Source organism: Gymnogyps californianus, chromosome Z (genome assembly GCF_018139145.2).
Source record: "Gymnogyps californianus isolate 813 chromosome Z, ASM1813914v2, whole genome shotgun sequence".
In the NCBI taxonomy this organism is placed as follows: domain Eukaryota; kingdom Metazoa; phylum Chordata; class Aves; order Accipitriformes; family Cathartidae; genus Gymnogyps; species Gymnogyps californianus.
The window spans coordinates 61,121,567-61,145,837 of NC_059500.1; the positions used below are offsets into that span (position 1 = coordinate 61,121,567).

A 24,271-nucleotide genomic window follows, 5' to 3' on the forward strand; every position below is an offset into this window, starting at 1 on the left:
AGACAGTCAACACAAAATATGAAGAACAGTGAAAATGACTATACAAAAAGAATGTAAATGTATATTAGGAAAATAGTTGTGCACTGCATTCAACAATAATAAACTGGTCAATTAATTTACAACAGCAGGAGCCTTATGAAAAGAAAAGATTCTGGATCTCATTTTCTAACTGCTACTACCCCTCAATCCTAATTCAACCTGAACAAAGGCTGTGAAATAGGACAAAAATAGTATGTTTTATGCAGTAAGCACACAACTGTAATTTGTCAAAAGTCCACAAGAGGTAACCATCTTCTTCATTTTATGCTCAAATTCAGCTCCATTCTCATTACCACAATGTATTTATGTTGTGACCCTCCTACTATTTCTACTTTTCCTATTAAATCTGGTCCTTTGCTTATATTCTTCTGCCCTCTCAATTTCTCCAATGATGCTCATTTGTCTAGTCCATCTAGAACTACCTACAAGCCTTCTTCCACACTGGTCTTCTGGGTCCACTTAGAGCTAGCATTCACTACAGAGAAAAGAATCAATCCCTTATTTTAAAACCCTTCGATAATATATTTGTACCCGTCTCACTGCTCATATGATGTGAAATAGTGACACACCTTTTCATAAAGTTATTAAAAACATATTGCATCGTCTCGCTTCACGTACACCTTGCTGAAGAACCCTTAGCCCTCGCTCTATTGTCTTCCTGCCTGTTCCTCCTGCGGTACGTCTGATACTCGGTGCAAGAATTACAAGGCGGAGACCTCGCCTCACCCGCCCTGCCCACCTGGAAGTTGTACATAACGGAGGTTATTTCAGGGAAGGCAGGCTGCGGGAAACACGCCAGGAGCTGAGGCAATAACCCCCACAGGCTGTAAAGGTTCCTGCCCTATTGTCTGCCTGGCCCCTCGGAGCACGCCCCGCACACCTGCAGCCCACCGCCCGCCCCGCAGGCCAGCGGACGTTTCTCTCCTCAGAACCGCCCGGCAGCTCCCCCCTCGGCCCGGCCGCACGGGGGTCAGCCTGGCCTCACCGCCGTCGCCACGCCAGGACGCCCGGCCACAGCCCAGGCCCGGCTCCCCGAGGGACGAGGACCTCCCCGTCAGCCGCGGGCGGCTCGGGGCTCTCCCGGCTTCCAGTCAGGTAGCGCCCACACCGGAGACCGCCCGCCGCGGCTGGCCGTGAAGCGCCCCCCTCCCTGCGCCACCTTCCCCTCCGCGCCTACCTGCGAGCCGCGCCCGCGCACAAGGCCAGCATGGGGAGGCGGAGGAGGAGAAGGAGGAGGAGGGAGGGCCACTTCACTCTCGCCGCCGACCTGCGCAGCCGCTTCCGTCGCCGCCTCCTCACGCCCTTCCCGCCGTTACGGAGCGAGCGAGCGCGCGCCCGCCGCCAGCGCGCGCAGCCGGCGCGCGCGCCTCGCCCCTCCGCTTTCTTCCTCCCGCCGCGGCGGCGCGCGCGCCCGCCCTCGCGCCCCTTGTCTCTCTCACCCGGCGGCGGCGCTGACAGGGACGGGGACAGGGACAGCGTTTGCCGCGGGGCTCGCCGCGTCTCGCACGGTAAGGGTGACGCCCTGTCGCCGTGGCGAGCACAGCTCTGCGGGGGCCAGGAGGCTGCGCGCCGCCTTCCCGGAGCCCCTCGTCCCCGGAGCTCGGCGGTGGTGGGGCGAATCGGGCCCCGTCTGGGCGTTCGGTGGGCCCGAGGCCGCGGGAGGGGCCGGGCGGCGCAGCCACTGCCCCCGCGGTGCCGAGGCGGGCCCGCGGGCGGCGGGGCGCCCCGCTTGTGCGAGGCAGACCTGTCCTCCGGGCCTGAGCGAGCGGCCCCCGGCCTGCCGCGGGACCGGGAGGTGGGCGGGGGAGGGGTGCGGGGGGACAGGGATCGGGGCCCCGGGCCGTGCCCGTGTCTGTGGGGGCGCGCTCCAGCCAGCGGGACGCCGTGCTGCCCGTCCGGTGGGGCGTGTCGGCGGCCGCTTCGGCGGCCCTTCCGTGCGGGGAGCCCGAATACGGCGGGCGCCGCCGCTGTGCGCCCCCGGCAGCCGCCCCTCTGGCGAGGAGCCGCCTTTCCCCTGTCTCCGCGGCGGCGGTTGCTCGGCGTGGGTTTGGCTGCACATCGGTTTGCTCGGGGGTTGTAGAGAGAAAATAATTCAGGGAGGGTTGGCCCTGGTCTTGCCCTTCGTTTAACGCTCTTTTTTAACCTGCTTCCCCTGGTGACTGCATAAGATTGTGCCCTTTTAAATCATAATGGTTTGAGGAAAAATAACTTGGAAAGTTGGAACTAAAATTTTCCTCAAAGTTATGTAACTCTCAGCTGATGCTGAATGCAAATCAGACTGAGCCAGTAGTGTCACTAATCACAAGTGTGCACTGAGGTCACAGTGTTCCAGTTTTTTGTCCAAAGTGAATATAAACCATTCAGCAGCAAAATGTCAGAGAATAGAATACTTTTTATTAAAGTGTGTTTCTTTATGTCATTATATTTATCAATGTGGCTTTTTGATTGATTTTGATTTCAGCATGTGCTCCTGCTTCCAAGTGCATATGTCTTAGAAATGGAATCCAAACTATAAAAAAAAAAAAGAAAAAGAAGTTGCTAAATTATTTTAGCCTCAGTGAACAATCCTGAAGGAATGAATCTGGGGAAATCTGTGCTCTTTTGCTGATAGTTAGACTAGATGATTGTAGGAGTTCTCCCTAATCCATACAATTTAACTACTTGTTTCAAGGCATCGCTTCATTAGTCTTTCTAGTGAAGCGTAAGTTTTTCTGTGTTGTGTGTACTTCTTACTGAGGTCAGTGGGAGGTTGGAATACTCTAGGAATTCATTTTTCTGAAGTAAGAGATCCTGTTGTTTTTAAGACATAGGAGAAACTCATCAATTTCAAAATGTCGTCAGTCAAACGCTTGGTTTATGCAGTCATCCAGTTCTTGAGAGAGCAGAGTCAGATGGATACTTTCACTGCAGATGAACAAGAAAGCTTGGAAGGTAAGTGACAGAGTGCTTATATATATATAAAAAATACCTACCCATGTGTTAAATTGCTTGATGTATATTATCATAGAAGGTAACTGGAGTAACCTAACTGAAACTGCCACCAAATATTACCTGTGAATAAGATCATGATCTTAATGTTTCTGAGGTTATTAATTTTAAAACTTCTCCCATTTAAAAAATGTTCTAAAGTTACAAAATCTGTACTACCTTAATTTTGAGCAACAGATGCTTTGAATCACACCAAGCTAAGCAGTGCTATAATGCAGACTATGGTAATGATTTGTGTATGTGTCCCATAAATTTTTGCCTGCTGATTCTTTTTCTCTTTTATGTTTGGTTTCTTTCTGCATTTTCTGTTTGACAGTAGCTGTGCTGGCCACAGAAGAACTAAAACAATTACCATATATTGGTTTTGGTATATGGGAACAACTCTTGTTTCATACTTGCAAGAATTCCACGTAATTTATGAGGGAAGGCTAACAGATCCTAAGAATATGGAAGATAAGATAAAATAAATGCTTTGCATTTCTTTTTCACTTGAATAGTGATTCAAAAGAGCGCATGGTAGTGAATATTTTCAGAATGGTATAGTTTCTATTATACATCCAAGTCCATCTATCTGTAGACATAGCTACAGGAAAATGGACTTCTGTGTGTATTCCTCTGTTGACAGACATTCATTAAGTCTTTGTAACTTCACAGTATCTGTCTTTCTCCTTCACACTGCTCTTATTCCTTTTCCCTAATTCCTGGAGTCTTCATGGCAGGTGGTATCACAATGTGGAATTAAGCAAGAGAAGAATAAAAAGTCTTAATTCTGCAATGAGCTTTTCATAGCATCTATTTAAAAGAAAGACCTCTGCACTGTTTCAAGCAGTCTTTGGTTGTATCACTCAACCAGAGGAGGAATTTGGAGGTAAGAGAGGGAAGTCTAGGACCAGCAGTGCAATAAACAACATCCAGGCAGTTGATCACTGAGTTATCTGAAATCTGAGGTGTGGAAAGTAGACTTTCCTGAGGTGCAAAGCAAGTCCTGCTTCTCAGAGGACTTAAAAAGATAAACTTAAAAAGATAAACCTGGAGTGTGCTTCCTTCCAGTGTCTATTGGTTTTACAGTATAGTTGTTCACTAATGTAAGAAAGAAACGTTCGTATCATGATATTCAAAGGATGCTCCCAAAAGAATAAAAGCCAAAAGATTTGGTTTTACATCAGAATCTGGAGCGTTTTGTACATTTGAAAAGTGGTACATTTGTACATTTGAAAATCTATGAATTTAACCTGTATCAGGTTATGATGATGTTCAGCTGATGAAAGAAAGCCATGTTTTTGGAAATCATATAATGAGAGATGAAGCGTATACCTTTTGTTTTTATAATAAAACTGATCAACATTGGGTTATGACTGAAAATTTACCTGATAACATGTCTTAGAGCAGCCTTAGCCAATGTCTATATGAAGGAATCAATTTTAAGATTCTGTTTTCTGAACAAAAAATATTATAAAACCTCAGTTGTGCTTAAATGCTGATGTAAAATTTACCATTTTAATACAGATATGAAATCCTAATTTTAGAGCTGTACCCTGCCAAAAGCATGGTACCATATGCTATGTGTTAGAGGATAGGAGGCGGGCATTCTGAATAATTGACTCATTTTAGTTGTGCAAAATATCTTTAGCGCATGTGGAGTAGCAATAGCCCAAGTCCCACCTATTGAAGTGTTTAATGTTAGGTGGTGACATAAGGGATGAAAAAATTTGACTGATACTTTTCATTGGTATCTTATGTACCTACTTGGTGTCTTTGGAAAGATAAAACACTGTATGATTGTCTCTGCCAGGAAGTAATTTAAACAGTTCCCATTCCCCACAAAACAACAAAAAGAGCTAGAACGTTACAAATAAAATTGAGACTTTGTCAAAATAGAAGTCTAGCATGTATTCAAACTCTATTTATATTGATAACCTGCATTCTGCATGTTTGAATTATATAGCGATGTCAATGTTAGTGTCAATTTCCCTAGGAATTTTGTACTTCCATGATGAATAAAAATGCCTTATTTTGAGAAAGCACAGTAATCGGAAGGTAGACCGGAGAAATATACTCCCCTACAATCTAGGATCTAGAGCAGTGATACAGATCTCTGGTGGTTAATGCTCAACTCTATTGTATGAACTAGAAACTTCACTTCTTCCAAGTTATATTTTAGACAGTGCGTTTCAACGGCAGTTATTTCTCTGTCCTGTTTACAGTTTCTATTTTTTTTTTCTTGTCTATAGTACCTATTTCTGTGGGATTAAAGCAGAAGCTCCCTACAACGTGCACAAGGCTGTGATTTTTTTTTTCTTACTTCTAAGATCAATGTACCGCAATGAATTTCTCTAAGGCAGTGTTTCCAAAACAGTGGAATGCACCCCTTAAGGCAAGGGATGCATGTAATACTTGAGATGGGGAAGGTTATGTGTAAGATGAAGCAAGATGAGTGCTAAAGGGGCCTCAGCAGCCCAATTAATATTCATTATTCAGTGATCAACAGCTTGCATATCTGCTGTGATGCCTTGATGTTGCTTGCAACTTGTGCTTGGACAGCAAAAAATCCTGGAGCTATGCGGCACTGGGGATGCTGAGCTGGGCTCCAGCATAGCCCAAGTGCTCCTGTTGTCAGGTAGTAGGTGTTTGTGTGAGGGAGGGTAGGTATCTGTACTGGTGCGCAAGGTTGTCAGTACAAGCTTCAGCAACTGCCTAGGCCTCTGAAAGTGTGTGTGATGATGGAGATAATAGAGAGAACAGATAACTTTGACCTTTGAAGTCAGACACAGGAAAAATCTTTTATTAGTAGCTCACATGGTGCAGCAAGTCTTTCCCAACTTACTGATGATATTGAGCTTGCAGCAGTTGACAGTGCCTCACTTTGATAGTGGGATAGTGAGATGCTGGCAGTCTAGTCTCTTGAGATACTTTTCAGACAAAAACAAGTCTTCACTCCTTTGACTTTACTGGGGTCAGGTTTTTATGTCACATTAAAACAGGGTAGTTACTGATCTTGTCACAACTTAATACATTTTCTGATTTGGAAAATTCCTGTTTTGGCTATGTTTATTTTTACACAGGTTTCTATTTTTGGCTTGCATGTTAACCAGTGGTTATTAGTCTAACCTATGGATTCATCCCATAAGAGCTCCTAATTTTGTTATACCTGTGATAGATAGATTATAAGGATTATAAATTCCATTTTTCAGCTAAAGGAGAAATGTGAGAGTTCACCGTAACAACTGATTATTTCATGGAAATGCTTACTAGTAGTAATACTATACTCAGGATTATTTTGTTTAAGCATAATTTGCACTGCTGTGATTTGCAAAAGTCTCCTGTATGATAGAGAGCTGGTGTCACAGACTTAACACCTTGAGAAGGATAAAGGAGGAGGTTGTATCTTAAATTTATGCAAAACTACAAATGAGGTGAGGCATTCAGGAAAGGGAATGCCTGTAGGTGAAAATAAGTTTGAGGGGAAAATTGGGAAGTATACTATGGCAAGTGGCTTTCTATTAAGTCATATAAGGAAAAACAAGATATGTAATTCCACTGATTTTATGGTAGGCCTAGTAATAAGTACTATTAATATATAATTCAGAATTCAGCATGATCAGTCCTTACTTTACAAGAATTAAGTTTTTCCGCATAGCAGGAGATAAAGGAGTTTAACCCAAATCCTTCAGCACTCTTACTGGGTAATTTAGAACCTGGCAAATTGATACATTTTTAGCATTTATAGGTTACAGGAGCAAGTTGTATGCCTAATTAGCAATGTATTCAATTGTTACATGTTATCAACATTAACTTTGTATCATACTTGACTTTTTCTGAATAATTTCTACTGTGTGTTATCAGAGTTTTTTAAAAAATTACATCTTCCAGGTTTTACTATTTATTTTACAAGTCTACTTTTTCCCTCTTTCTCACAGCTGTGACGTAGAAAATAGGCTCCTCAAACTGGCCTTACTGTTGTTAACTTTCAGTAATTTTACTTTTCTGATTTTGGATCCGTGTTCAGGTTCATTATAATGCAAATAAGAATTCAGCTTATATTTATTATATTGACATTGGACTGAAATTCAATTTAAATTCTAAGATTCAGTTTTTACTGGTACTTAATTTGAATTTAGCTACTCCTGGTTATCTATAGTTCGAGTTAAAAAAGTCATTTTTCTGTTCAAACTAGGCTTTACAAAGACTCTTCTTTGTTCCTCCTCAGTTTTCAGTCTAAAACATTTAGATGATATACCTTAATAAAAACATTTGACTAGATTCTCAAGGTGATAGGGAAAATAATGACATAATTCAAGATACTATGATTAACAGAATACATATATATACAGAATTGTATACAGTAATTGTCATTAATATTCTTTTGCCTAAAAATATGTGAGCACATTTAAAACTTCAGTTAGGTATTTGGCTCTACTTTTTTTAGAATTGCTTATTGTGAGTGTATTTGCATTATTGCAGGTTTGGGAGGGCCATTTAATCCTTACACAACAGAACATGTGAAAGGATACTGCAGATATATTTTTGTATAGGATAAAGGCTTGTGATTAATGAAGCATTTTATTAATAAACAGTGTCTTCAAATGAATATATTTTGTTCCCAAAAAAGATAAGAGTAATAAGTATCTTGCATTTATTCTTTACAGTAAAGATGAGCCATTTTCTTCCAACTGTTGCGCCAGACAAATATATGGCAGTTGTGGTGTTTTGAGGTGGGGTGTGTGACATGCATAGTTGTATTATGAATTGTGGTGCTTTTGTTAAATCCCCATATTTTTATGTTTAAACAAAAAAAAGACATTAAATGATTGAAAGAATTGAAATAGACATTTTAAATTGGTTTAAGAGTAGTGGCTGAACTATGTATGGATTCTGTATAGCTTATACTATTTTTCAGCAAGTCAATTCTATGGGGATCAGGTAGCCTCTCTTTATTTTATGGTATGTTCCAAAGAGCTGCTTTTACTAGCTGAATAAGGAAGTGAATCACAGCTTTATAAATAAATTAGTGAAATTACACTTCTATTGAGAAACTGGTGACTTACATTTTTTATTTTTTTCTTTTAAGTTGCAATTCAGTGTCTGGAGACTGTGTTTAAGATTAACCTGGAAGATACTCATCTTGCACCTCCACAGCTTTTGACAGAAATATTCACAAATTCTTTTCACAAGGTAAGAATTTCATTTAGATTCTAGAGTCATTCTGCCAATATGTGCTACGATTTCATATTGTATACACAACCTTCAAGTGCTGTATAGGTCAAAACGATGTGGAAACTTAAGGAAAACAGGAAAAAAGTGAAATCTCCATAAAAGCTAGCAGAATGAGAATCTTTTGGGGTGGTGGGAGGAATTAATTTCAGCTAGATAAGGACAATTCTATATAGAAAATTACTGAACAGTGGAAGTGTCATTCTCACTTGAAGGATTTTATCCTTGAGTTAAGCATTTTGCAGTTCCCAGAGATAAATGTCTGCGAAGTGCCTGAGGTCATTTGTAGTCTGCTGATGCTTCTCACTCGCTTCTGGAAATAATTTAGTTGTTCAGTTTTAAAAACATCTCCATGAACACTAACCTTAAAATGGGAACTTCAAAAATGTGTACTAATAATACATGTTATCTGGGATGCCCAGTACAGGAAGCACAGGAACCACCAGGATGGCAAATAGGAGAGTCAGAAGCAAGAAAACCAAGACTGTAGAGACATATCAGCTCTCTTCCCCTTGACTTCCTTAAAATGTGTGGTGAGCCATAAGGTTTTTTTAGTAGTAGAAAGCAAGCTATCTTTCTCTTCTAAGAATGTTTTAGTGATGTTTAGTTCTTTCATACTTCCTGTGCACTACAGAAAATCTGGTTGCTTGTTGATACCATGCTGCCCAGGATGAAAGAAGTTTTTAATAAAATCAGGGCTTATATTTTAATGAAAAAAATCTTGATTTGTTTACATACAGAATGACGTGCTGCCTCTCTCAGATTCTTTACCAGAGGATGTTGAAAAGGCTGACCAACTGAAGGATGAAGGTTTGTAATAAACATAGGAATAAACATCTTATGCTTTTATTAAGATTTTTGGGTTATCATGGATAGTGATATTATAGCAGCTGGGCAACACACACCCCGCACAAAAACATAAGCTTATATTCTCTGGTGATTGTTGTATTGTAAGAGGGCTAAGTGATTTGTGCCATCTGGGGTTTAAGAAAATATAGTCTATTCTCTCCCTTGCTCAGGAGATTGCTTAAAAACTAAGGGATAACACGTGAAGTCCTGGGCAACACTCCTGAGTAGTAGAAGCTTTAAAGAATGAACAGTTATTGTTAGGTATAGTATAGATTTCTCTGTTTGTCCATGGAGTTGCTATACAAGTTTCTACTTAATATTGAAAAGGTTATGTGATGTCAAGGATTATGTGCTAGCTGAATATTAAAACATTGGTAAAAAGCTGACCCAGCTGAAGCCAATGGAAAAATTCTTGTGAACTTACTAGAGTTAGTATTTCACATATGTGAAATAATTTGTGTGCTCTATAAAAAGTGCAGAAAAGCTAGTTGTTTATTTTCCCTTTGATAAATGTTATTGCTGTTATGTGAGGAAAAGCAGCTGTACCATAAAAGTCTTTGCTAATGCTACCCAAGAAGGAATCCATTTTATTTCCCCCCAAAAAAGAAGGGGGGGGAAAAAGGCATGTAGCACTAATAACTGATATGAATTGTTATCAGGTGGATTGATGCTTTATAAATCACATTTTTTATGACCTGCTGGATTTTCAGATATTTGAGTTTTATAGAAAAAATAAGTAAGTTTCTAATTGCAAGGCAGATGTAGTCCTCTCAAAAATTTCAGGATAATGATGTGGGAAAAGTTCTACTGTTTTTGAGAATGAGTTCCATGTTTGTCTTATCTTAAAACTGGTCTTCTGTAGTCATGAATGCAGTCCATTACTAGCTCTGAAAGTTAGTTTTCCTAATTGTTGAAGTTGCTCATTAGCTCTTTAATTCTAAGGATAAGAGCTCAAATAAGGTTAGGTCACAAGTGAAAATTAGTTTGTGAGTTGTAACATACCTGCTGTGCATGCTGGCTTTTCATTTTGCTGTCTATTACTGCCAGCTCATGGAAAGTAAAGAATACCTGTAGCACTCAGTATGGTTATTGGACTGTAAGAATATTCGGCACTTTTCAGGTGTAGTTGTTACAGCAATACCTGTTTTAAATCCGTGACTTCTGTCTTGTCATCTGTCAGCCCACAGGGGTTTGTGAAATAGACTGAGGAAATGAAATTAATGTGTGCTATGTGTTAGTCTTTGTGTGGTGCTACTAAAGCAATTCCATGTCTCTACTGAAAAAATTGAAAGAATCTAAACTTCAACAAAGGGCCATGTAAAGCATCAGCTATCAGGGGCATTAGTAAGCAGTTTGGAACTGCTTGAAATGCCTCTGGTTAATTTTTCATAATAAAATTAAAACTTCCTGTCCTATTTTCTAATGCTGCTCTGTCATATTAATCCTCCTCATTTTCACACACGTATTATTTATCACCACTATCATGCTTTTCAGTTGTAAGTATTTTCTGCCCTGAGTTAGGGAGATTAATTAGATAACTTGGGGAAGTCCATTTGACCCATAGCTTCTATAATACTGTAATTCTATAACTCTGTCATTTCCTCATTTCTATCTGTGTGTCCTTACCAATGGAATAACTTCCCTCACCTTTGTGGCCACCAGCCTGCTCCTCCTCTGCCCTCAAACCAGCCCTAGTACCTGTAGAAATTGACTAATGAATGGCAAAACAAAATCAGATAGTTGACTTTTCTTTCTTGGTCATTATAAAACCAGGACATAATGTACCCTCCAGGCTAGTAAATACTTGAACTTACTTGCCTACCCTTGTATATCACTTGACACTTTGGCTTAATGTAAGCTATGTAAGAGCATAGATTGATTATGTGCAGCTTTATATAGTGTAACAGTGGCTTGATCCTGAAAAGATCTGGGTATTACCTCAGTATAAATTATAACAATAGGTACTATTTTCGTTACAGAGGACACACATTCAAAAGTATAACCATTTGTGGGGGTTTTTTTGTCTTAAGAATTTTTGTCTGGCATTAAAATAAAATATTACAGTTGCTTTTCCTTTTGTCCTGAATTGCTTAATCTCAGCAGAAATAGTAGGTCTAGCTATTTTTCTGTTTTCCTTTAGCCAATTTTGAGCTGGAAAGAGAGAGAGAGCAAGAAATGTACCCACTGATACTAGCTCCAACTTTGCCCTGCACCTCAGGTCATGTTTAGTTCAGAGCAGTATCAGAAATTCCAACTTTGATAGTCATTGATGGCAGTTTTGTTTTAGAGAAATGTTAACTGCTGCAATCTCATTGAGTGCGGCTAACTTGCAAGTCTTTTATCTGACAACAGGATTTAGTATACAGACCTTTACCTTAGATCAAAGGAAAGATGTGTAGATGGTGGGCCTGTAGAAATGAGACAGATATGGTTACATTCTGTGTATATTTTGAAGGTATACATGCAATTACAGTTTCAGTTTGCCTTCTCCCTGGCAGGGATTGCTGACTATAATTACAGTCTAGTATATCACTATTGGAAAGAGGTGATTTTGTACTACCTTGATGATACTTAGTTACTTAAATCTGGTTTTGTTTATTAAGCTCTCCATGTTCACAAATAAATGCAAGTATAGTTGTTTTCAGTTAGTACAGGCACCTAGGACTGCTTGCTCCACAGTCTTGTCTTTCTGTCAGAGACAAAATGTTGCACTGACTGAACTTTTCCAGCCTTTGCTTATGCAGTTATCTATATCTGTACTAACCTGTTGACCTCTCTTCTCTTGCCTATTTTGGGGGAGATAGTTGAAATATTTTGCCAAAATACAAGGAAGTCAGTGGAAGTCTATAATTTTCCTGACAATTTCTTGACGTTTCTGGGAAACCAAGGCTTCTGTATGATCTAGCAGGCCAAAGATCCGTAGTCACAGGACCAGGGACAACCTTAACCTTGGGCACTCTGAAGTAGGACATTTTCTCTACTACTCTGTCATCAGGAAAGAAAGAAACTACCAGGACTGCCCTGTGTTGGGGAGGAAAGAATGTGTAAGATCTTCTGTTTTGAAAGACATTACTCCAGAATTTTCTTTCCACAGAAAAGTTATATTTTTCTGTTTTTTTCACTGGACTTAAAAAATGTGAAATATTGAACTTTGTTATAAAGTAGAAGTTCTGAGCTTTGTTGGTGAAAAATGTTACCTCTGAACCATTTTAGATTCCCTGTTCTATACATACTTTTCATTATCTTAATGAATGAATTATGTGGCATCACAAAAGTGGGGCTTATGTGCTTAGTTTTGCTTTTGTTTGATTTTCCATGTTATATGGATAGTTACAAGCAAGTTGTTGGGACATGTGAGAAAATGAGACCAAAAAGGAATTAACGTATAGCCTACTGGATTATGAGGCTTGCAAAGATAGTTAAGACTGATGAATCTATATTACAGTGGAACTGCAATTACAATTACACTTCTCAACAAAGTGATCTTTGCTTAACAGCAGAAACTAGCTGGAAAGTGTGAAATAGCAAGATGAGAAGGGGAGGATTTATGTGGTGGACTATAATGTACATAATAAACTTTACAGACATAGTAGATATTATTATTTGCATTATTCCATGCCAATTCTATTTAAAAGAATGTATCTCAAAAAAGTGCAGTCATAACTACCTTATATAGATGCTATAATGTGGCTGCTGTATTTCTTTCATACATAGCACTGTATCTTTTAACTAAAGAGCTTTTTATGATTTATTTCAGGTAATAATCATATGAAAGAAGAAAATTACGGTGCTGCAGTGGCTTGTTATTCTAGGGCTATAGAACTGGATCCAAACAATGCGGTCTATTACTGCAACAGGTAAAAACAAAATAATACACGCTTTTCATTCCTGAACTTCATTAACATTATTTTAAAGATAAATTGTGAAGTAGATCAAAACACCATGAGGCTAGAAACACCACTATTCAGAAATTTATCATGTTAAACTTGTAAAAGATCTAAAGCGAAAGTGAGCTCATTCAGCATATCTGTATCAGTTAAAGGTGTAATATGGGCTTTAAAATTACTTGTAACACTTGAGGTCAGGTTTTTGTGAGTTAGGTTGTCTATATTAAATCGTAACATAGGCTGTGATTCCCAGTCTGTTGAGAGTAGCAAGAGCCTTTTTTTCTGGTGTTCTAGTGACTCAGCTGCCATCTCTTATCTCCCCTAGTATTGACTTTCCTTGGAAAAAATGTCATCAATGTGGGAATACCATTTTGAGATTTCAAGCATTGTATAAATACACAGCATTTTTATGCATGACCTGTTGAAAAATAACAAGGCTGTTGTAGTTTCATTGTAAGATCTATTCTTCACCATAGTGAAGACATAGTGATATGGGAGCAGATGCAGTCTGGAAGGGCATGTTAACCCAGTAGCAGAAGTATGCTCTTTCAGTATACTGCCCAGAAGACCAGCGTAAGAGCAAAGGCAGTACAGTCTATGAGCCCTACTGGAACTAGCCTGCCTCTAGAGCCACTCTGCTCTACATTCTTCAGTGCCTCTGTTACCAGAAGGATAGATTAACTTAAGTGCTGTCAGTCTGGCCTTGGGGCCAGTGGATTTTTCTGTTTTTGGAGCTGTGCTTCCATTACTCCAGAGTTTAGTTTGTCATAAATACAAGTGAAAGATTCAGTGTTTCGTGGCAAGCATAAAGAGAAAGGAAATGCACAGTTTACTAATATTTTACATCTTTAAGATGGCAGTTCAAAGTGTAAGTCATCAATTTTCCTTGAGAAAACTGATCACATAAGTGATTTTAGGTATAAAATGGAAATACAAGACCAGATTCAAAAGCCTTCCAAAATCACTGAAAGTTTCCTCAGTAGAATGGGCTTAAGTACCAAACCTGTAATTGGCAAGAGCAGAAATACTTCACACTGTGTGTTACATCATCACATATCACATTTGTGAGGACCAAAATTAATCTTGATGTCAGTAAGCACAGTATCGTATGAAGTTTTTTAAAAGAAGACAGGCAGTTGCTTGGAGTTTTGTGGGTGATGCAGTATTTGAATAATATAGGCCTTATGCTTATCTTATTTTAATCAAAGTCAGAAAAATCATGCAATTTGGAGGTTGCCACAGGAGAAAGGATTGAATATAGTGATGATTGTAGCATATAGCATTCCTAATAAAAAAGAATGCTTTATGCAATTGAAATATTGTTATTTCTGCTACAGTTTTTTAATCAAGGAAGAACAAATTAGAGTATTTTGAGACCTTTCAAACTGGGGAAGTTTTGATTATTAATCTGTTCCAATGTCCTTTTTAATTTGGGCAAGTCTTTAATCTTATTGTATAAACGTCCACAACATTTAGTATTTCTCTAGTATAGAGATGCAATTGTAATTTAGTAATTCAGAGATTATTGAGAAATGTTGTCCTGATTTACCTGCAAGCATGAGTTGCCTGCTAAAAAATTGAGCAGGGAAAAATCACAGCATTCCTTTGAATGGCAGTAAAACTATACTTCTTGCTGGAAAATGCCAATTGTATAAAATACTTCTGCTTAAACAATGATTTTATGTAAACTACTACTTGAGAGTTTCACTTCTTGTAATAGGTTTTATGATATATTTTGTGCATAGTCATATGCTGGATCTAAAACAGTTCCTTAGAATTATTTATCCTTTGTGTCCTCAAAGGTGAGTGCGTGTTCTCCAAAGCCCTAGTCTAGCAATACACTTAAGCACATACTTAATTCAGAACATTTGCTTGTCGTACTTAATTGAGGAAAGCTGAGGCTTTGCCTAAATAGTGAATGAAAAGTCAGTAAGATTAAACAAGTCTGAAGTTAGTCATGGACATGTGAGTATCTAAGCTTGTTTTTTTTTCTTTTACTGTTTTTTTTGACAAAGCTCTCTCCCTTCCCTCCTGTCTTCCTTTTAGGGCTGCTGCTCAAAGTAAGCTCAACAACTACAGTGATGCAATAAAGGACTGTGAGAGAGCCATAGCAATAGATCCAAAGTACAGCAAAGCATATGGGAGAATGGGGTAAGCTAATACAAATCTGAGTAAACACTAAAGATCGAAGTGTAAATCACCATAGATTTTCTGAAATAAGTGGAACTAGGTTGTTTTACTTAGCTGACATTCTTGTTCTGAAAGTGTAGCAATTTTCTGAAGATGACCCTATCAGGCTGTCAGCTTTAAGTTTTATATATGTGGTTGATCTCAGCATTTTTGTATCTGATTTCCTCAGTTCGCAATTTTTTTTTCTTTCAGTTTATCAACTTCGCAAATTTAGTTTAGAAAGTCATGACGTGTTTTTTCTACCTCCTACCTAGTTATGAGTAATGAAAATTCTGCAGTTGGAACAGTGAATCTGTTAATGATGCTGTTAGAGAACAGAAACCTAAATGTATTGGGGCTTCACACTAGCAGGAATAGAGGCTTAATTTTTCTGTTCAGTAGCTCTTTGGAAACAGATATTTTAGCAAGACTAAGCTATGTCCTTTGCTAGTTTTTCTCAGTCATGTCTGAGAGATTAACAGTATAGCCTCCTTAGGCAGTGGGTCTGATTGAGTACTATCTGAAAAAAATGTCAGGAATGTTCTGAATGGGGTATCTACTTGAGTGAAGGGCCATTCTTCCAAGATGTGGAGCTTTGCATTTTCAATAATCAAACACATTGTGGGTGTGGGCTGAATGCTGCATAAGGCTTTTGAGGTTATATCTATACTAGTAAATTAAAAAATGCTTGGGATTGTTCATTGGGTCAGCTGGCACAAAATGGCCCATGTCCATGTTATTAAAATGTAGTTTGCAGTATGGAGTGGCCACATCCAAACTGCCTGTTGCTAAATTGCGTTGGCCTGTGTTAAATTCTGAACCATGCCCCAAAATTATCTGGGATAATGCTTGTTGGCCTGGGACAAAATGATGCCAGGGCGCATTTCTTTAAGATCAAAGATGATGAAAATCTATCACTTGAAAACTTCCCACGATACAGTTTATTTTACTAATACAAATGTAGCCTGACTGGCTTTTGAGATGATTAACTCACTTCGAAATTTTAGGGACTGTTGAATTGGTTTTGTCCTATTTAACTCTCTTTAGATTGTTTCTTCATATAGCACAACACAAGATCCCCTGATTTCAGTGAGATGCAGGGAAGGTACAGGCTGATTTAATTGGTAATTGGAGGTTATTTTAGAGTTTTGGGTGTAAGACCAGTTTGCCTTTTGATACACAATGTAAGTGGCATCATTCTTGGGCAATCAAGCTTCTCTTTTTTTGATTGTCTGATTGTTTTGATAGAGGATATATTTTGAGCTACAAGCCATTGCTTAACTCAGCAGATGGATATAATAATACATCTGGCATAGGCTGAATGAGGAAACAGTGCTTGTTTAGTAATAACTGAAAAAAACCAAGTGCAGAAACCACCTTCTCAACAAAAAGTCCTTATGAGAAGGCTGTGTTTTCTGACTACACAATGCAGTCAGATCAGTTTTTCTCAGGATTTGGCAGAAACTCTGTATGTCACAGAAAGATGCAGAAGTGCCACAGAAATAAACAGAGATGGGAGCCATGTAGACAGTTAAAGTGATACTTCCAGCATGACCCTGAGAGAGCACTTGTCTGGGTAGGAATTGTGAGCAAAGAAACTATCGCCCGCTGTTCTGACTTGTACTGTGTTCCAAGAAGCAGAATTTTACATGCTTTCTCTGTAAAAAAACACGATTGCATCACAGAAATACTGGACTGCATTTCTTGTCTGGTCAGAAACTATTTTGGCAAGTTAATGGGCCAAAAGGGAGAATGTTTTTTATGGCAGTAACTGTGTTAAGAGAGAAAAACATTACTATTGCGTGGGTTCCTCCAGGAGCATTACTGGAAACTCCTGGAGTTTCATACTCTTATTGAGTTCATCATCACTGAGAGCAATGGCTGTGACTGATGTATCTAACACACTGAGCTCTCTTGCCTGAGATAAGACTAAGGTCTGTTAGTGGGCATTAGCACAGGCTTATCAACTCAGTCTGTGCAGCTCAGCACATATCAAAGGGGGACTGGGGTGCTAAATAGCTGAATGTGGGTTACACAAATCTTTCACAAAATGTGGAAAAGATCTGTTCAGTTTTGCGGTCAGTATAAATTGAAAATACGGTAGAAGATGATAGAATTGAAACTGCAGCTAGATGGACTTCTGGAATAGCTCAAAGAAAGATGATGTTTTAAATGTAGTAGCTAATTGAATTTGAAAACAAATACTGTTTCAAAAGTAGTAGATCTGTCCTGTGCTCTCCTGACCTGCTGGAGAAGAATCTTTTTCAAAACATTAAGCAGACTTCCCTGATACAAGGGTTTCTTACAGCATCTTACAGATGTTACTACTATCCTGTATAACCCATTTGTCAAGCTGTTGAAGTAGAAAATCCAAAAGGAGAACCTTGCACTGATCCTAAGACAAAAATCTATTATGCTGAAATTTGTGGTTCCCATATTTGGTTTCTTGAAGCTGCAGAACTCATGTTAAGAGTATCTTCATCCTACTTACCCATGTACCCTTCTGAATAATCTCTTGGATCAAAAGGACTGGGGGAGACACTTAGAGGAATTCCTGAGTTTATGCAAAAAGTAATGGATACTCGATCCAGCTTGTGCTGTCAAATACAGACTAAATCACTTGATGATGCCAAGGAGTTTTTAATGAAACTTGCATGTATATGGAACAGACAATACAAGATGAGTTCTTGAGGGATCATCTCTTCTGCAAAAACAAGTGCTTGCACTAAGGAGTAGTAGCACAATAGCAACACTTGCTTTAACTTAGTGCTCAAGCTAAAAATTAGTTGTGAGATACTGTTTTACTTAGAACAGAAAATGTATCATTATCTTATGATGGTCATTTGTGTTCTACCCAAGATTTCTTTATTTCACATTAGGTTGGCTCTGACCTCAGTGAATAAATATGAAGAAGCAGTTACCAGTTACCAAAAAGCACTGGATCTTGATCCAGAGAATGACTCTTATAAATCAAATTTGAAAATAGCAGAACAGAAATTAAGAGACATGTCCAGTCCTGTAAGTTAGCTCTGTATCTATTTATTTACAATAGTTTTAACTGGAATTTTGTAGGTAAACTTATCTTCAATTGCAATTTGTTTGTAGACTGGAACTGGACTGAGTTTTGACATGGCAAGCTTGATAAACAATCCTGCCTTCATTAGTATGGTGAGTATATTTCAAGCTTTACATTATACTGTTTTTAAAACTGAAGTTTTAAGAACAACTCTTGTTTAATAACACAAGCAATTTTAATGCTTATTATAATGGCTATGGTTTCATTATACTGAATTTAAACTTTTCTAAGTCATTTTACACTCAAAACAAGAAGTGAAGCATAAATCTCCTATACCGCCTGTCTTATTTCCAATTGATTCTCTCACTTATGAACAACAATGTGCATAGATTAGCTATGCTGTTTTTGTAGATGGCATGATAGTAAACCACTTGTCAACAGCATGGTGAAAATTTCTTTTCTATTCTCCACATAGCAGTTAACAATGAATACAAAGAAATTACCTCTTAAGTGAATAGCCGTTGATGCAGATGCAGTCTACCCAAGACTAAAGTAACTCTGCCTGGGGAGAACTACCCAAGAGACTTTTCTGTTCTTACTCTTTCAAATTACCCCTGACATCCTTAGGTGTGCAAAACTTCATGAGATGTGCAAACAATGAATATAAGTAACATATAGTGCATTCCTTTACTTCCAGTACAATGGCAAATTGTGGTTTTGTCCCTCAGTAGTTTTTCTCCATGCATGGCTTTCTTAGCTAAATGGTATTAATTAACTTTGAAGAATGGAATTTGGAGAAAAAAATGCAAAAAATACTTATTTCCTTTGAGAACTCAGTTAAAACTTTACTGCCCTCTGGTAGCTTCATTAGGACAGGACATTTCAACCAGTGCTTCCATGTGGAAATGCACTGCATGCAAGAGAGATCAATACATCTGGTCCAGTACTGTGGTCCAAATAATAGAGATGGTAGGCAAGGAACAAGTGAGCAAGTTTTCCGATGGCATTAGTGATTAAATAGCACTGAGCGAGTTCTCCGATGGCATTAGTGATTAAATAGCACTGGAAATCTGTGTACCACTTCACTGGCCACATGACTTAATCAGTCTGCATCTGTTTAGAGTCAAAGATGTACTCTTCAATATGGAGCTAAGTATGGGGAAAGGATTTTTGCATCACTTCCAGAAGGTGCCTGGTCAAGTGGATAGAACACAGGGCATTCAGCCAGGAACGAATGAATTATTTTCCTGTGGTGTAGTTTTTTGTTTTGTTTTTAAGGAAAAAAATTGACTCACTGTCTGACCTTTAGGAAGTTACTTCTAGCCTCCATTTTGGGCCCCTAACCTAGATCAGACTTGTTCCTGATGGAAGAAAGAAAAAAAATACCTGTATTACCCATAGAATTGACCTGAATTTGGCATTTTAAATCCAACCGTAGACTAGAGAAAACAGTTGATTTACTTTTGAGGTATATATGTGGACATACATTGATCAATAAAATGAATATTGTATATATCTGGGTTTTGTAGTTTTTTTATTCACTCTCAATAAGAGAGTGAATAAGCAGATACTGCGTTGTGCCTATTGGTCTTGTATTCATACAGACACTGATTTCTGTAGAAATTATGTTACTAACTTTAAAACATCACCTGGTTTATTCTGTAGTGTCTGTCTGTATACACCCTTACACTATGGTAAACACAATATAATTTTTGAGGTAGCTTATGAATGAGAAATTTAAATAACCTCATGCTTACTATAAAGTAAGAAGACATGCAATTACCACAGAAGACATATGTTACCACAAAACCATGCTACAAAGTAAGTCCACACTCTGGTTTACTCTGCAATATTTTGTGGCTGTAATATTAAGAGTTTATACCCAGTAGTAACAGTAATTGCAAAACTGATTTATTCAGGCTGGGAATCAACAAAATACAGACCTTTCTCCAAAAAGCCCAATAGAAAACCTTTGTCCTTGGAAGTCTTAAGTTATTTTATTTTTTAGTTTTCTAGTACTGTTTTTTTATTTTTAATGTCTTGTCATATTTTTCATGTCTGAATCTGTAACCGCTATTTTTTATCTACCATGTAACAAATTGTCTCAGCTTCATATCCTTGAAATATGTTCCTGTAATGATTCTTTTTGCTGGGGATCATACATCTCTGTGCAGATAAACTCAGCTTAATTTTGTAATAAAACATAGAATACAGCATGTGGTTTTTTGGTTTTTTTCCCACATTTTCCTCAGTGATACCTAAGTAGTAAATGTGTTATAATTTCAGCTATATATTGTCTATTCTAGGCAGCAAGCTTAATGCAGAATCCTCAAGTTCAACAATTGTAAGTATTAAAATGGAGTACCATTAAAACAAATGTTTTTAGGGGTTTGAATTAATAAGAGAAAAGGTGCATAGTACTGTATTCCTGAAAAATGTAATTTTATTTTTGCTTACTGTAAATAAAACTACTGCAGTTTCTTCCTCTTGCAGCTTATTTCCTCCCAGCAATTCAAAAAAGAACTACGGTTTATTGCTTACTGTAAAGGTCCCTGCATACCCCAGTGCCAACACTGTGCTAACTGTTCCAGGATGTCAGGGATGATGTCAAACGCCATTGGTGGCCCTGCGGCGGGTGTTGGTGGCCTGTCAGATTTGTCCAGCCTGATCCATGCGTAAGTAAGAATTGCATAGTTTTAACTGTTACCTTTGTAGGAGCATCATTGTGCAACATCTATTTAAAAGGGATAGTGTCAAGCCAATTATACTGTGGCCTGTCCCCATTGTATGCCTGATTATTATTAAAACTGAGAACTTGAAGACTTATTTTCCACTATCTTGTTTGTTTGCTTTGTATGTTTCCACTTGGAATCAACTGGAATGACTGAATTGCGTGCTGAGTTTCACTTTCTGGTTCTCATACACTGTTTACTTTCTAAATGCCACTTGTAAAAATGCTCCTTTAAATCTTTAAGTAATCCTACACGTGCTTTCAAATTGTGTTGATAAATTTACTACCTGATATCCCAGACACTAGTTAGAAAAGCTACAGATTTACTTAGCACAGGTTGCAACAAGTTCTGCTCTGGCATCCCTCCATTTAGACTAGAGAGGCTTAAGGGAACTCAGTGTAATGAGGAGTAGCTTTTACAAAAACCAGGACCCAAGGCTTTTATAGTATAATAATGATAATCCATCTGGAAGAGTCTGCACAAGAGCATGCCATTTGCTTATATGGCAAGACCTCTTAAAGGGCATACAATTTTACTTTATTTCAGCATTCTAGCCTGTTTCAAACTATTTTTAAGTTTTGCCCCTTTAGGGCAAAAGTAATTTATAATTCACATCACAGACAGGAGTGTGCCCCCACAAAACCAGGGGCTGTTTTCACAAAACCCATGTACTACACCTAGATCTATGAAAATGGTAGCTTTCCTTCAACCTGTACTGTGGTTTAAAGGAGTCTTGATAATTTGCTAATTGGGCAAAATGCAGAAGTTACAGAGAAGCCATGCCAGGCTACTCATGAAGTAGTATTGAAAAGCAAGTAATGATTCTTTTTGGTGGGGACCGTACATCTCTGTGCCCATAAACTTAGCTTAATATTGTAATAAAATGTAGAATACAGCATGTGGGGGTTTTTTTGGTATGTAGTACTTACTTGCTTTTTCTAGTAAACCAGTGTTATGCTTATCTTTTATATGGAATTAATCTCCCCTATTAATTTAACTCTTAAGCTACAATGGTTATGGAGATGGATCTGTCATTACTTCAGTCATACAAGACATAAAGGTGTAATTGTATGCTTGCTTTCTACTAATGATGTCTTGCTCACAAGTACAAGTTGGCAGCTGCACACTATTTCTGGAAAAACTAATATAAGGTTCAACTTATACTTCAACTATATGTATTTCTATATACTTCTTCAACTACAAGAGTAGTTATCTTAAACAACTAGAATGGATCCTCTCAAAAAGAAGGGAGCAAATCACTGGAGCAGATTTGTTGCTAAATTTTAGTTTTACCAAGTAAGGTAATACTTTTTCCTCCATGTTATCAAGTAGAAGTAACAGTCCTGAAGAATGAAAATGAAGATCGAGTGATAATCCTGTTTGGAGATACTTTAACCAGAAAAAATCATAATACTACAAATATCTTGATTAAGAATATACAGCAAGTTATCTTTAGTCTTAACTTTCATATAATGCACCTTTCAGTTGTATTGGGATATCCTGTTTTCTTACAAATGCTGCTGTCAGTTTTTTTCACTTGTTGATTTTGCTTAAAACTGTTCAACACAGGGGGCAGCAGTTTGCACAACAGATACAGCAGCAGAATCCAGAGCTCATAGAGCAACTGAGAAATCATGTCCGGAGCAGGTCTTTCAGTGGCAGCACTGAAGAGCATTCCTGACTTAAAGGAGGCATGTGAATTGGAATGGTATATAACCCCAAAAATGCATACCATAGTTAGTAGCAAAAGCACCATTGTAACTCTTCTGCTTGAATAGAAGACAGAAAATTCTCTGTGCGTGTTTGCAAACAAGAATAAATCTGTTAAACAGATCTATTGCACATAACTTGGAACATATCGTTTATGTATAGTTACTCCTCTGAAAATTAATACACTAAATAGGTGGTTTATTAAACTCCCTAAGTACAAGTAATTTTCAGTATGTGCATTAGATTGATCTCCAGGGCCACTGAGTGGGGAGGAGTTTTGTAGTGGGCTGATCTTGCATAACAGCTTAATTCTAAAATCCTAGTGTAAAAGCCACGTTATTCTTATGGTGAAAATCATTATGGCTGTACTCTGTCAAATATTGACACAGTAGGCCCATCTGATGTGCCCTTTAATAATGAGCATAAATCAGTGTTGGAGTATACTTAAAACTAATGCTTGAAAAGTCTGTTTCTTCAAGCCTGTGAAGGGGCTATCATTAGTAACATGAAATATTATTTTTCAACTTCATTGGGCAGGAGGGAGGGAGATGATGGCATATGAAGGAGTACCACAAACTGTAGAGAAAGAGAAGACACTAATCCTGAGTAGGATAATACACAGAAACCAAAACGGAACTTGGCTTGGGAAAGGAAAGAGTATTAAGAAGTTTTAGGCTTTTCTACTGCCATGTGTACTCTCAAATCATGACGGTAGCCCTGGAGGTCAACATTATGGCACTATTTTCCTAGGCATGGCAAACTGTATTACATTCTGTATGTATGCAGTATTTAACATAAGCTTAAAATTCTTAAGTGTAATAAGCTAAAACTGATCCTGTGACTGTACAATAATTAGTACTGAAAATTTATCAAAAAATAACTGCCTTAGAAAGAAGGATTCTCTTTCTATTCTTGTGTGGTAAATCACTGGCTTAAACAATTAAGGATTTTTTTAAAAGTTTACATGTATCTGTCTTAAGTGATGGTTATATGGCCAAGTTAAAGATTTTTCCACTCTATAGTATTTATGTTCCTACCCTGGCTTTTCTTGCTCAGTTAATCTTACTCTTTCAGAGACCACTGCTTTTCTGTATTTTTATTCTCTTAACTTTTTTTATTCTGTTTACTGTTCACACTGCTTTCTGGTACAAGGTACACTTGTTTTTACTCCTGTGTAGAAATACACAGGAACTCCTGGACCTCAGACTTCATATCACATTCATCTTGTGGTCAAAAAAGAGCACCTCAAGTAGAAGCAAATGCAAAATTTGGGGCTAAGTCACATACTTGACTCTAACAAATGCTAGTTGTGCATCTACTACATGAGTCTTCCCCTACTAAAACAGGGGAAAATGCGGCTGGATCCAAGGAGAAATGAAAAGAATTGGGGAAAACACAAAGTAGGAAATCCATATTACCATCTGTTGAATAAAGAGGTAAAGCTTAATAGAGCAACTTAAACAACTTTAAGACATTTCATACTTTATTCAATAGAGCTTGCCTATACACGGCATTAAAATGCTTTTTAAAATTCTCTATGTAAGTTGCTGTAGCTGCCTTTTTGAGGCCGTAGAGTCACTTAAGCTTTACATTAAATACATTCCCAAGTAATATCTTCTGACTTAACATCTGATGACAAAGAAGAAAATCCCTAAGAGGATCTTTTTTCA

At 38.2% G+C, this 24,271-nt stretch overlaps 1 protein-coding gene across 1 annotated transcript; it reads left to right on the forward strand.

The window, feature by feature from the left end:
• Positions 1-1,527: 1,527 nt before the first annotated feature.
• On the forward strand, positions 1,528-23,540 carry SGTB (small glutamine rich tetratricopeptide repeat co-chaperone beta). Its single transcript, XM_050912896.1, has 11 exons — positions 1,528-1,547; positions 2,844-2,970; positions 8,096-8,199; positions 8,979-9,048; positions 12,845-12,944; positions 15,021-15,125; positions 18,023-18,161; positions 18,249-18,311; positions 20,466-20,503; positions 20,751-20,834; positions 22,461-23,540. The coding sequence occupies exons 2-11, from the start codon at positions 2,871-2,873 to the stop codon at positions 22,570-22,572; spliced, it is 915 nt and encodes a 304-aa protein (XP_050768853.1). The 5' UTR covers positions 1,528-1,547; positions 2,844-2,870; the 3' UTR covers positions 22,573-23,540.
• The last annotated feature ends 731 nt before the right edge of the window (positions 23,541-24,271 follow it).